This window comes from Ornithodoros turicata, chromosome 2, assembly GCF_037126465.1.
Source record: "Ornithodoros turicata isolate Travis chromosome 2, ASM3712646v1, whole genome shotgun sequence".
NCBI classification, from domain to species: domain Eukaryota; kingdom Metazoa; phylum Arthropoda; class Arachnida; order Ixodida; family Argasidae; genus Ornithodoros; species Ornithodoros turicata.
Window position 1 is genome coordinate 21,046,179 of NC_088202.1, and position 15,357 is coordinate 21,061,535.

The 15,357-nt window shown below is 46.3% G+C and overlaps 1 protein-coding gene across 1 annotated transcript; it reads left to right on the plus strand.

The window, feature by feature from the left end:
* Positions 1-1,760: 1,760 nt before the first annotated feature.
* Positions 1,761-2,453, plus strand: LOC135384388 (uncharacterized protein K02A2.6-like). Its single transcript, XM_064613591.1, has one exon. The coding sequence runs from the start codon at positions 1,761-1,763 to the stop codon at positions 2,451-2,453; it is 693 nt and encodes a 230-aa protein (XP_064469661.1).
* Positions 2,454-15,357: the final 12,904 nt, after the last annotated feature.

Here is a 15,357-nt window from a genome sequence, read left to right on the forward strand (position 1 = left end):
TTCACATTAACTACGTGCTCAACACTGAATACCTCATAAAACACAAAGTCTTGCCTGAAACATATTCTTAGCCAAACGATAAGTCCTTTGACGGAAGGAAACACGGTCAGCCCGTCGCGCCTCTAGACCAAGAAATGCAGAGGGTAAATCAGAATCGCTTGAAAGTATGGAGCTGCTTTAAATAATACTAGTAATGGTAATGAAGAACACGAGTTGAAACAAGGTAGAACAAAACATTAGACAATCCAGTGTTTTACATTGATAGTTCATAGAAACAAATCGAGCAAGAAAGGGGGACATGTTCCAAATATCACAGACGCACTTGACAACGCACTTGCTTTGTTGTCAGATGCAAACACGTAAATAGAATTCCAAGGCCAGGCAACCACCGCACACTTTCCATTGGTGACAGCGATACAGCCCATACAACATTGCGGTGAATCCCTAGAGGCCCACGTATCTCGTCAGCAAAACCCTCATAGCCACGCAGATGGGTGCTTGCGTCCCTTGCTGTGAACGGCCGCGAAGCAGAAGACGGTAACATTCGACGACAAAGTACAGCTCACATGTCATACCTGCCAGCGCAAGTGTAGCAAACGATTCACACACAAAAAGCTGTTCATGATAGCGTATTATCCGAACGCTTGCAACGAAGAGAAACGCAATGCTTCAGACCTCAGATGCGACCAGGGACCATGTAGGTGCGACTGGCAGACTGGCAGGCGCCACTGCGCTCACAGCTGGGGCGAGCGTTGCTTGGCATTGCGCAACACCAGTGATGTAACGGGAGCCAGCAGCAGAGCACACGTAGTTGCTCGATTCACAGGAGAATGCCCGCGGGAGAGAAGGAATCCGGAAGAGAAACGAAAGTGCGCGCTTATCATAGAGGAGCGATTTCGCCAGGAAAAAATTCTGGCATGTTAGTTTCTCGGCGGGAAGAACCGTTTCCAGAAAAGAAAAATTATGGGGGGTTCGGGAAATTTCATAGTCCCTTTAAGAGAAATGAGAGCTGTGCATAGTATAAGAGGGCTCATAATAGATGTGCAGGTTTCGAGAAAAGTTAACGGAACACGTGAGTGTATTTTATCCTCGGTGCGACGCGCTTCCGGCGAGCGGAAATAGTTTACTGGTGCAGAGTGGTGAGCGAGTGCGCTGATCACGCACCTCTGACACACCTCTGTAGACTCGGTATAGCTTGAATGTGCTTGAAAGGTGGTTTGCATTGGTGCCGCACTTGGTGTTGCACTGCCGGCACACTCCTCCATCGCTGTGGACGAGTGAACAAGCCCGCTTCCGCTTGCCGCTAGGGTGTCGCACCGATGAGAGAAAATACACCGCTCGCGTGTTCCGTAAACTTGTATTGAGACCTGTACGAACAGACATACACTACTGTTAAATTCCAATAACTCAACCTCAAGCGCCTACCCCGTTACTGCGGTAGGCATTCGCAATGCACGAGCTCAGTTTACGGTGGGGACATCTAACTCAAATCGTGTCAAGGGCCGTATCGACCATGGAGGACATAAGGATGGGTCGAACAGAAACGTAATTACCGTAAAATACCATGAACTGAAAATTCACTGTACCCTGTGGAGCACAGCAAAACGCGTACGAAATGCGACAGGGTTGCAGCAGGTGAATGAGCGGCCTCTGAGCTGTGGACTGTACAAGGTATGCGTGCGGCGAAACGGCAATCCCACCGTAGGTTGCTATATGCCTCATTGCCACGGGCAGAACTGGACTGGGAGAAGATTTGCTCCATGAATCGCCTTCGAGCAGGCAAGGAAGCCGCTTCTTCGTCTGGAGTTCGCTGCAGATTGGAAGCCATTCTTACAAGGTACAGTGAAATTTTCAAGAACGAACTTGGCACGATTCGAGGGGAAGAGGCTCATCTGTACTTGAAGGAGGAAAGGCGCCCAAAATTTTTGAAGGCGAGAAGTGTGCCGTATGCTCTTCGACCAGCAGTTGAAAAAGAAATCATCGAACTACAAGAAATTGGCATATTGAGGACAGTTTGTTCAAGTGAATTTGCGACACCTGTCGTACCCGCTATCAAGCGCGATGGGTCGATCCGCCTTTGCGGAGATTACAAGACTACGATCAATCCTATGCTTGATGTGGACCAGTATCCTATACCCAGAGTTGATGAATTGTTTTCGACCCTGGCAGGCGGAACAAGGTTCTCAAAAATAGATCTAAATCGGGCGTATCAACAAGTTCTTATGAATGAAGACTCGAGCAAGTTGCTAACGTTGAATACGCACATGGGACTCTATGCAGTGAATCGCCTTTTGTTAGGCGTAGCGTCAGCTCCAGCGATATTCCAGAAAATAATGGATGGTATCCTGAAGGGACTACCGGGTGTGATATGCTACCTGGACGACATACTCATTACTGAACGAACAGAGGAAGAGCACCTACAGAATTTGGAGAAGGTCCTTAAGCGCCTGTAGGAAAAAGGCGTACGCATCAAACGCAACAAATGCGACTTCTTCAAAGACAGCTTGGAGTATCTTGGCCACGTCATAAGTGAAGAAGGCATCCACGTGTCCAAGAGCAAAACAGACGCAATAGTCAACGCCCGTGACCCGACGAACATGCAGGAGTTGAGAGCTCTCCTTGGGCTTGTAAATTATTATGGCAAGTTCATACCACAGCTGTCATCCACGTTGTTCCCCCTTAACCGACTGCTTCGTCATGATGTACCGTGGCGCTGGGACCAGTCTTGCCAGGAGACAGTGCAGAAGATCAACGATCACCTGTGAAGCCCTCCTGTTCTTGTGCATTACAACCTAAGTTTGCCCGTGCGACTATCTTGTGACGCGTCTGCTTACGGTGTCGGCGCGTTTTTGTCGCACGTCTTTCAAGATGGGAGCACATGTCCGATTGCTTACGGCTCCTGTACACTGTCCAAAGCTGAATCTGGATACAGTCAACTGGAAAAGGAAGTGCTCGCGTTGATCTTTGGCGTGAAAAAGTTCGACTTTTATATCTTCGGGCGCAAGTTCACATTGGTAGCGGATCACAAGCTCCTGCAAAGTATCTTGTCGCCGAATGCCGGGATCCCTGCAATTGCTGCAGCCAGAATTCAACGTTGGGCAGTAACCCTAATGGCATACACCTACGACTTGGAGTTTAAGAAGTGAGAAGAGAACGACGCATACTACTTTTCTCGATTGCCATTGAGCTCAACCGAGCATGAGGGTGAAGCGGAAGAAATCTTCTACGTGTTGCGTCTTGATTCACTGTAAGTGAGCAGCAAAGATATACCAGACGACCCGAGAGACGACCAACGACCACAGCTCAGTGTACAGTGTCAACGCTGCATGAACTCTTCTGCAGGATGGGTGTACCCGAATGTATCGTGTCTGATAATGGTCCCCCATTTTCTTCTCTAGAATTTCAGCACTTCGTGAAGAGCATCGGTGCAAGGCACATCCTCACGGCCCAATATCATGCAAGCATTAACGGTGTAGCCGAACGCTTTATCCAGTTCATGAAGGCAGCCCTACGTAAAGCACCGCCAACGGAATCCTTGTCAGCAGCGCTTGCATGTTTCCTGCTATCATACAGGAACACACCGCATACAACAAGAAGGGAAACACCGTCGTATCTGCTTCTGTGTCGAAAGCGTGGCTCCAAGCTGGATGCAGTGAAGCCATCTACAGAGGCTCACGTGTCAACCGCACAGTTCAAGCGAACTACGCGTAGAAGTATGAAGTGTAGAACATTTGAAATTGGTCAAAGTGTTAGTTCGTAACTTCTGTAGAGGACCTCGGTGGTTGCCTGGAACTATCCTTTCAGTGTTAGGTCCAGTGTCTTACAGGATCAAACTTCAAGGGAACCAGGAAGAATACATCTGGCGAAGGCATGCTGACCACCTCCTTCCCTGAGAGAATGCCAGCAACGTGGAACCGGGAATCATCTTCTAGTCAATCCCGGATTTTTCAGAAGCTGTACCGGCTTCACAAGTGCCTCAGCCTGAAGAAACCTCGCCACAAGAAGTGGACTTGGAAACTGCCACAGTCCCTGGCTCCCGGTATCCGAGGAGAATTCGACGTCAACCAGATTCATACCAGCCTTAATATTACTATGCTTTGTGTAGTTATATTCACAATGATGTGTTTATTATTTTTCTTATGAGGAAAGCATGTTACGTATAGAAAGATAAGAGATGTGATATGTCGCGAGCGTAGGTTCGGCGCTGTCACGCGCTTTATCTTATCGGCTGACCTCCCTTTCCTTGCCTGTAAAAGGAGAGAACGCTTTTCGTGAGGAGCCCAGTTGCTGCACAGTTGATGTTCCATGCAGTTGCACGAATAAAGCAGTTCGTGCGCGGTACTCGTCGTTCCTGACTTCTCGCCGCGAACGTAACAGTTGGTTTACATATTGACTGTCTATATTCGTTCCGACAGAATTGTGTTTGAGTCACGTGACATGCCGTGTCGCCACAGTAGCCTAGCCGGCGATCACGCGAAAGGAACGATATGGGAACAGTGCGGAGCACGTGGGCTCAGATGTTCTTTATCTTCTTCACCGAACAAGATGACAAGCGCAGTGTACGATTAAAATGAGTTATTTACGGCCCTGCTCGCGCCAACCTCGTCTCCCTCATTTCTTCACTTTTTCCTTTCCGTCTGAGGCGTACTTTGCTTGCTTCGCGCGTGTTTTTAAGTTGAACACTGTAGTTCAAAGATCGAAGGCGACGGACACGTAATCAGGGACTGCTTTCTCTCACGAGTTAAAACTTTTAGCAAGGAGAGTCTTTTAACAGAGACAACGTTGAAATAACAGGGAACGTTATTGAATTTTGTTGACTTGACCCTTTGATCATATGCTTGAACCGTACACGGCTGATATAAACGTGAGAATATGCGCAAACTGAAAAACAGCTATCGAAACTCCAGTGCCTTTGTATTTTTCACATGCTATTTCCGTGCCGTGAGGAAGTTGCTGTGATGTGGGGCAATACTAGGGAGGAAGCAGTGCACTCCTTCCCAAGGAGGTAGTGTGGTACCAGCTACGAAAACGAAGTAACGAAATACCTTGACCCACTACCCCACAAAAAGAAAAATAAAGAACAAAAGCAGACAGCGTAATACAATACTAGCGTCGCTACATATTTGAAAAAGTAACGCATACCGCTACCACTCTCAAATAAAAGTAACGTAAATACTTTACCGCTACTTTTCCGCCGTACGCATCTTATTGCCGAAGTCGTTCCCTCTTCGCCTGTAGCAGGGCCATTCCAGACAAATTATCCAGGGGTGCCACTTGCCTCCCCCTAGAATTTTATGTGAATTCTTAGGTGGTTTCTTGTGGCTAGGGATCGGAACCGCTATTTTTTTTCGGTTTGATCCTTACGAATCTCAAATAAAACAAATGTACTGTTGTAGTTGTTGTTGTTGCTTACACAGCAGTGGTTTACAGCAATACTGCGTGTTTCAGATGTACATTTCAGGTGCAGCTTTACGGTAGCATACTGTGCTCTCTATAGTTCACTCATTGTGTGCACCTTGTATCATGCTGGCCCACGACACTGGCATCTTCGGACTGGCTGTTATTTTCACAGCCCGCAATAACAACAAATCTTGGAGTTGCTGCACGACAAAATCTCGTACAAGGAAGCTTACAACTGCCAAAAGGAACAAGAGTCGAATGACACATAGATCACGCTTCTGTGTCCAGACCAACTCACATGGAGTTGTTCGATCAAAGATTTGCATTTGGTCGAATTTCCACAAGTTCGCGATTATTTGCTGCGGCTTACACTGCACCCACGAGACTGATTTTTTTTTATTTGTGTCTAACAGATAAATGCTGGCGGTATTCGCAAAGCTTGAGGAAGAAACTCCAAAATTTTATATCACACACACACACACAAGGAAAAAGAACTTACCAAACTTTGCCGATCTCGCGTACACCCAAGCGCGTCGAGCGTGTCGCGTGCGACGATGAAATATAAATAGGTAGAATGAACAATCACCTATCGAATAAAACGCTTTCTAACATGATCCGTGCCTTACGTGGTCCGTAATGTCCGCTCAAAACGACATTAGGATTTCGCCAAGCACTGCAGCTTTGAGGAGCTCTACATTCCACGAAGTTAAATTACGTCAGAGAACAACCTTCTGTTGCTCTCCGAGTCATAGTGAACCACAGAAAAATTTTACGTAAAGTTCTAGGGGGTAGGGGAGTCGAGCGGCGCCCCTGGATCATTTGGCGTGAAATGGCCCAGTATAAAGTATATCTCTACTTACAACCAGGATACGTAATTCCACATTAACCTTGACCCTGAGATGGTGGGCATTTATTTATTTATTTAACATATTTAACACATACACATAGAAACCATTGCCGATGGGTCAATAGTAAATGCTAGTCGAGACAGCCGCGTCACAGGAAAATATTTTAAAGATTCAAGATATAATTAAATTTCGGTTGAACACATAATTTAACGCGCATAGCGCACATGTGTATATTGAATAATTTTCCTGTGAGAAAGTTTCGAATACAAAAATGTTTTTCTGCAATAACACCATTTTTCAGACGAATGACGTCACAGTTCCCAGTGAGCTCGGTCCAGGACGCATACTACGTTCACCATGTTCTCCAGTCCTTTGCACTGTCCCTCTCTATCTGCCCACATCTGTACGCTGCTCACAGCCACAGTTATTTCGCGGCGCTAAAACGTAATTCATGAATCAATTTCCTGGGTTCGAAGTTGCAATACGTTCTACTTTGCAAATGAAATCAAAATAGTTATGTTGCACTGTGCGCACGTGGCGAGATGATGTAAGGGGAAAGGTGCGCGGTGAGCCTGCTCAGTAGTGGCGGCTCGGTGCACACAGGGGAGGGTGAAAGAGGAAGAGGAGAGATGATGGTGGCACAGGAGAGGGAGAGGGTGTGCTTCTCAAACTTGCCACATGGCATTTTTGCGTCAAATGGCGGCGGTGACACAAGACGTTGCTAATTTGGACTCCTTTGGTACGGTGAAATACTTGCAGCGTGGCTTATCACGAGTTTGGTCAAGACTGGACTCAATATTCTTATTTTGCGTCGGTTCTAACGCTTCATGCCAACGTTCTAAATGTGATTAATTCTTCATTCACCTGGAGTATTAGACGCACTGAGCAACATTCCGTGAAACGCATGTAGCTTTCCTATTCTTCGTCATTGTAGGGTGCAGAGCCCCTGGAGATGAAACTCCCAAATCATGATTCGTCATTCGTTCGTCGTTGTACATTTCCAGCGGTTGCATATAAACAGGAGCAAAATATTATTCTAGTTTGCTTCAATTTGAAACGACTACAAAGCAGCTACCCGTAATGGTTTCGTGAGCAACTGTCCGCAGTTACTAGCAGAGGCTTCATGTCAACACCGTCGTCACAACCGACGTCAACAACGTCGAACACATTTTATGACTGTATCAGTTATAATTTTTCATCGACTATGTTGTCGCACAAAGAAAGCTGCACACCTACTCTTAATCGAAATTGTAGAACTGAAGCTTTAATTCACAAATTATTCCACGGCGACAGCCTAACAATTCGTCTATCACGACAATGTCTAATTCGCCTAATAAAAAAATATATTATTATATGTATCTCTTTTATATTGCCTAACGTGTTCTGTAGGACTGGAACTTCGCCCACACAGCTCTGCACATTCGGATAGGAATGAAAGTCTGAAACATCCTATGTAGCAATATTCTGGATTGGTAACATGATTGGTCCCGTGGTTACTTCTTCATTTATATTGTAGCGGGATGGAAGACAAAGCGAGAAAACAGCGCGCGCCTCGTTCCGGCCAGCTCGGCTTCTGTTTTGGTTGCCTCTTTCGCCAGTCTTCACTTGTACGACACTTTTCTCCCACAGGTCTGGTGACCCGAACAAAAAACAGCGTACGCTACCGTCAACAACTTTTGCCATGCCACAACTATACACGGATTTCTCGAATGAGATTCTGCGTTCGACATCTGCACATAACTCATGGTCGAACACAAAAGCACGTAATCAGTGCACGACTGCAGACTGCACTCTTTGCCCTTGCGGAGTCCTGCTTTAACGCATTTCTAGCAGCTTTTTGCTCTTGCTTCCCGCGTTGTAAATAATGCTTATAAAGAAGCATTCATTCATTCAGCTCTCTATGCACAAGCTTATCAAAAAACGCTCTTGGGCTCTTCTACTCCAAAGTGAGCTAATCAGCGCGCGGGCGAAACAGACGGAGAATATTTGTGCAAACAGCCGCCACGCCACTTCAGCTCATCATCAAACTTTGAGAACAAGAAAGTTCCGACACGTCCCACTTGTCCCTCCTACCCTTGGAGTTTGATATTGCGTCCTCGCGCAAAGACTTTTCTTTTGGGTTGCATCGCAAACACTAATCACGTGGAGTGCTTCGTGGAATGGGCACTCAATATGGCGCCTCCACATTTCGTTTCCTTTGATCTCGGAACCCCCAAAGCGGGATTGCTTTGCGAACCAGTAAATTAACTCATCCTCCGCAAAATATGTGTTTTTATTTTTTTCAGCTTTTTTTTTTTTTAGTTTTAGCCATAATTTCATGGATGAGGGTATTGCGAAAAGTCATGATGAATAATCGCTAAAACCGAAACGGGACTGCTCTCAACGGTAAAATCAATTGTACTGAATTCTGGTCACGACAGGTCGTCAGCGGGAGAATGGTAACGCTGGTAGCCCGATAATTCGTTCGCATATGTAACACATTTTGCGCTATTGAGCCACAGAAATCTCCTTGACATCGAAACCCTGAAATTCCGAGTAGGAATACAATATTTTCCTTGTCCTTCCTCAACCTTTGATGCTAGAAGCAACCTCTAATGATATTGAGGTGCGTTCTGTTGCATCTGTAGGAAAGTTGTCTCGTTTTTTCAGACGGAGTTTATTTCGTTCTCGCGCAAACATGCGATGAGATACGAACGAGTAAATACGTCCACATGAATTTGGATACTATGAAATAAGATAGGGTTCTGCATGAATGTACCGTGTTTGCTGCTCGAGGAACACAGAGCGAAGAAAATGGTTCAAACAAAGAGCATCAGCGACATTGTCTTCTTTTCCAGTTACCAAGAGGAAATAATACAACCGTCGCGTGCGTGTTGATAGTCTTTAACAAGACGGGGAGTGACGACTTGCATGTGGATGTGGTTTCCACGGTTGAAGAACAGTGACTTTGGGTTTCCTAGATGGGTCGTGTTCAGGACCTCCACAAAGGTGGACGACGAACATTTGAAAAACATGTTCGAAGAGCATCGCCGAAACTCTTCGGTTCATATTGAAGCAGAGCTTGGTCTGCGCTATTCAGTTGTCCTCGAGCTCATCCAGCGCCTTGAATTTGTTTAGAAATACTGTTAATGGGTACCGTGTCCATTCACAAAAAGGGTTGAGAACGTGCTCGAGTATGCTCATCTCTTCTCGTGCGCAACGCTGTCGACTCGTTTTTGGACCTCCTTATTAGTGGGGACGAAAAGTGAATTCCCTGGGCAACTCAATGCATGCCTGGATTGTCCACGTGTGCTGTCCCTAATACGGAATTTCTCAGAGGAAAGTGGCCTAACAGGTTGGGGGGATGAGAGACACCTGCTGCACTACTAAACTACTACCGGTCTACTAACGGTCACTTCTGAATGATACTGCTGCCACTTCAGCGGTTAAGTGATGCTATAAAAAGAAATCGGCCAGCAGTACAAACTGAAATGACATTGTGTTCCACAATGACAATGCTCGTTCGCACTCCGGAATACAGTAAGCATAGCAAAAAATGAGCATTCTTGTTTTGCGAGGGGAACTTTCGTACACCATCTTTCCATACGCGGTTCCGTAGCTGTCCTTAAAGGAGGTAAGAACTCCTATCTGAAGCTATTTAGTTATGTGTGTAATAGGTGTAATATTGTTCTTTTATGCTTCGTAATTCTATTTACATGTTCTTGTTCAATACTTCTCCTTCATAACAGGTGCAGTGTTAACACAAAAAGACACCTCTTTTTTCGGATACGGTTGACTAGACGTACCGGCATCCAGATACCTCTATCCATTGTTACGTCATTTGAAAAATTGAAGCACCCAATCAGAGTCGTACGCGGAGGTACACATAACGTCGTCAGCTCTAGGTCGGAGAGTAATCTAGAAATGAATAAAAAGACGAGCTCAGTTGGGAATATGGCCTAAAATGCTGGACGGAAAATGTGAGACCGTGCAATATACTTCTGCACGTCATTCGTTTGACGCGCCTTCTTTTCTACGATGTGGTGCAATTCACTTTCTTTCAGCCTCGGCTCCAAACAAAACAGACCGATAAAGCCAGTGTGGAATGCTGATCAACAGCTGCTGCCATTCGCGGAAGGGTGCATCGCCGCAAAGCCCACGTGGTGCGAAAGTTATTACACGGGCCTCATGGCGTCAGACATCGCTATACGAGTACCCAGAATGGCGAGTCTCATCGTTATACAGGGGTGTAATTCATATACTAACGGCCAAAGTAACAACAACAACGACAACAACAACAACAACAACAACAAAATGCTGCACTAGGTATATCGGTGCACGAGGTATCGTTATACCCAGCTCGCTCGCATGCTTTAATAGACGGGCAGAAAGTCCGTACCGCCAATGCTGAAGCTCCTCTCACGTGTCAGGTATCTCAGCCAGTGAAGCGGCGCCGGAACAAGTCACTCGCATTTCCGTCGGATCCTCCAATGGATCGACCATGATTTTTGTTCATGTTGATCTTGTCCTTGAGATGATGTGCATTTAAGATATAATGTAATGCACATAGCATATGTGTGCGTGTAGCACTTTTTCGGTCAGAACGTTTCGAACACGAGACTATTTTTCTGCAATAGCAGTATTTTGTTCGAGACATCCGCGAATCCCAAACGCAAACTCTTCCGTCTGCTTAGTGTTGACGCATTGATAAGTTTGCGCTGTGGCCAAGCAGATGCCATCATAAGCGACCAGTTATCGACCCTTCAATCAGTAGCTACCTGCGGGTAAAAACAACAAACGAATGGCATAATGTTTGCGCTTGCTTTCGCCAGGGCCAACGCCTCCAAGAAGAATAGACAGCCTTCTGAGCGCTGTTGACATACTGCATCATAGCTGAGGTCTCACAGGATACCGGAATTACTGTTGTTAGGTATCCCCTGATTCCATTCTTCCAGCCACCCGACGACTTCTCTTACATACCGTTTGACGACACTAAAATCTGCGTTTAATACTCTTTTTCCGGGTGCATGAGTTCCTCAGGAAGAGTGTCCCCGTGTGAGATCACCTCCGTAATCAAGCTTTTTCAGGGAAAAGAAGACTTTTCCCTGAACGTGTGAAACGCTGTAAACAATGAATTGCTTTAAAGTTAATCGCCTGTGTACCGCCACCAAGCAAGTGTGCAAAGAGCATTAATAAGCATGTTGGCATACACTGACTCCCGAATAATATTTTTATTTCTTCATTTTGTGTGACTCACATACCTACAGGGTAACATATTCAATGTGAGAAAATAACTAGATCGCGTTCGGCAACCTGTGCAAGCTGAGGTAATTGTATCGTGTCAGAAATGCGTCACGTGTGGCACACACACACAAAGCCGGCGGTAAGTTCGGAGCGCAATAACTATTTGGCGATATCGCGTTTCGTCTCGGATATATTCTCGTATTCCGATTCCAGAAGACACGGCGTTTTGCATATCCGCTCCGGACAATAAAATTCCAAAGCACAGTTTAAACTGTGCTACCAACACGATCACTTTAGTTTTTCCAGCCGATTCTATGACGGAAACTAGCTTCGTAGCCCATATTATGCAGATGATATACACACCTGTTAGTGTTTCGCAAATGTGAGATAAAAAAGCTTACAAATGCGCACAATCTTACAAATCATATTCCTAAATAGTTGGTTGTGCTGAGCTTATGACAGTTGGTGAAATTGAGGAAGATCGTTACACCAGTCTGCCTGGATAACAAGTAACTAAAAGGAATAACAAGAAAAAAATTCTGCTCTGCCGTTATCTCGTTTTCTTCTTCTTCTTCTTCTTCTTCTGTGTTTTGCATCTTCGATATTGCGAAATGTAGCCGTAGTGGAGAAAGAGCCCGCCGCTACCTATATTTGTAGCGGAAATACTTTTCCGCTACCAATTTAAAGTGTAGCGAAATCGCTACCTCGCGACCGAAAAAAAAAAAAACAGTAGTAATACGGTAGCGGCTCCCACTAGTAGATCCGCTATGTACAACACCGATACGATGTGACGGATTAATCTACCATGGTATCAGAACCAGGGTTGCGGAGTTGGCACTCCGGGGTTGGAATGATTCCGGAATTATTCAGATTTATCAGAGCTCGGAATGGAATTGGAATGGAACGGCGGAAACTGCCCTAGGAATGGAATGGTAATGGAATTAGACATTTTTTCGCAGGCAGAATGGAATGGGCGGGGTGCCCCAGTGGTAGATTTGGTTTGAACACGCTGGTTTTTGCCCTGGCGCCCTTTGCACACACGCATGGCACCTGTACACGGTCAAGGGCGAAATAACCTTGTCTTTGTGCTTTTTCTATGCTGGGTAATGTCAATCTCCTCTAGCACTGCTGGGCTACCCAGCACGGTTACCGGTCCCTTTTCTTTTATTGATGGAATTAAAGGAATGGAATGGGGTTGCCAAGCCATCCGAGGAGTGGGAATTGGCCATACCTTTCCATTCCGAGGAACTGAAACGAATGGAATTATCACAAATCTCCATTCCTCGGAATGGAACTGGAATGGAATGGATGATCCCATTCCGCAACCCTGGTCACAAACCCTTGGCTGCGTTCCACAACTAACTCTCGAGTAGGGGTTGGTCACGTGACAGAGTTGTACCACGTGACCATGAGAGTAGGGTAACCCTCGGGTAGGTTGTGGAACGGGCGCGAGAACGATTCTCAACATGGCGACAGCAGACGACAGTGTCATTTGGGCCCCGGAACATCAGAACCGCTGGACGCTGCTTTGCTTTAGTGTTACATTGTTGACTTCGGGGTGGGGTCATCTGCGGGGTTCGCAAAGCGTTCATGCCATGAATTGGGGGTATTTACCGCGCGTTCCGAGAAAGGGTAGCGCTGTTCTCGTCCGCAGCTAGCTCTGAAACACACAGAAACAGGTTTCGGCCTTCACACGCAACGATCTGATGTGTGTTGTATGTATGGCTCCGTGCATCTTTGTCTCAAGAAAACACCGGGTCGCAATATCCGCACTGAAACTTTCCTGCGTCCTCTATGATGCAGCTGAGACGAGCAGCAGCAAAAGCAGACGACCGTAGATTCCAATGCAGACGACAGCCCTGACGTCACTACTCTCAGCTACTCCCATCTGATAGGGAGTTGAGCGAGTCGATCTCGAGGAGCAACTCTCCAGTAGGCTACCCGCTTTTGGAACGGGGGTCGTGACGTCATCGAGTAGGTTTTGGAACGCGGAGACTAGCTACTCCCTACTCTCGGGCCGACCCGGGTGAGTTTTGGAACGCAGCCCTTGAACCAACGATTGATAAGCGACATAACAGCATGTGTAAGCAGACCGGTGTACTGAACATGTCGTGCCTACAGGAACCAGTGACAGAGAGTGTGACTCAGAATCTTATGTGCTGATAGGGTGCTGTACACGCCGGTACCCTCTACCGGGCTGTAGATAGCGGTCTACAAATACTCGCTGTTCGCTGGCTGGTTGGTTGGAATCGTGTCCTCGCCGGGCGTTACCTCTGCGGATAAGCTAGACAGTCGAAGCACTATCTAGCGCCCAGGGGACGCTTGCGTCCTTGACATTGTTTTTGAGTCTACTGGTAATATATTCTAAAGTCTATCAAAAGATGAGAAGCTTTTCATTTGCTTAGTTGTAGCATAAACAGCGCCACAATTTATACAACACATTATAACATCCTGTTATCTGCTTGCCCATTTATTGTCCCAACGCGAGAATACGCTCATTCCCTTGCATTTTCTGCCTGTACCTAGCAGTACGGAGCAAATTTGATATGCACTAAAAATTACACAAAAAATTCATTCACCCACTACGTGCGCCGGGCCCGAACAAGCCACGCCATGGACAAGTATACAAACCATATTCACTTGCACCAACGTAGAAAGCGAAGTCAACTTGTTCCTTCGAAGGTCCTACAACAGCGGCGCAAATATTTGATGTAGATAATCGATTTTTCTTTCAAAGATGCTGTGCGCGCGCTATGGATCTATCTCTTCCTTTACGTATGATATATTGATTTCCAGCTTCTCGACCTCCAGCTTGTGCAAGCATGCCGAAGCAATACGTGGAAACTAATCTGGAAGTACAGATTCCTCTTGCGAAGTGGTGGCGGTGATGAAACTGCTTGCCATATTCGTCACGTCACGGTTATCACGCGGGGGGGGGGGGGAGATCGTGTGCGTTCTGGGCCGACTTCACCGCGAATTGTGCCGACATTGTGCCGTTTCTATGTGCGGCCTGGTAGTGTTTGCCTGTGTGATGCTGCACACAGAGCGTAAGCACTCAAAGCACCGTTAGTTATTGCACAACATAAATTACAACAATGAAATCGGACGGTGGGTTGCGCCCCGCAACAGCTAAAGAAGTCATGATCAGAGTACTCCCGTCACATGATACCTAAGTAATACACGATGAACTTATGACCGGCTACTAATTACCAATTAACACTACTTTAAGAATCACACGAATTACTGGGACAATTCTTCAAAATAACGAAAAAACAGTATCCAAAAATACGGCCAGCGTCCTCTGTTTGCTCTCCTCCAACCTCTCCAACCATGGGCGTGAATTGCGTCTGGCGAAGTTTGTGTATGCAAACAGTTCATTTCCTGCCGAAATTGAACAGAACTTCACCTGACAGCGATGCCGAGTATCTACTGTAATGTCCGGGGATACATCAAGTGTGCTTTTTCTACAAGAGAGGTTGTGTACCACATTATTCCAACGGATAATGCGCGGAAACGAAAGTGGTTGCAAGCGCTTGGTCAAGACATTCGTGATCCACGCCGTATTAGCTCAAACCATTTCTCTGACGAGCCGTACGGAATGCTAGCAGCGGACGGTCGAAAACGTCTCAAACGAATCACAGTCCCAACACCAGTGTTTCTCCTTGGGACGTCTGACGATGCGAACGCCAGTGCACACGAGGTATGTATTTACCGAGACACAGGAATAATACATATATAGACATAGTTCATTTCAAATTCAGATTGATTATTGAGATGCCTACGCTATGTAATGTACCAAACGGAACATACCCCTTCTCCTGGGGAGCCCGGAGCTCTCGCAGGAGAATGTAAGTATGAGATAAATTGTGCACTAGATACTGACCGT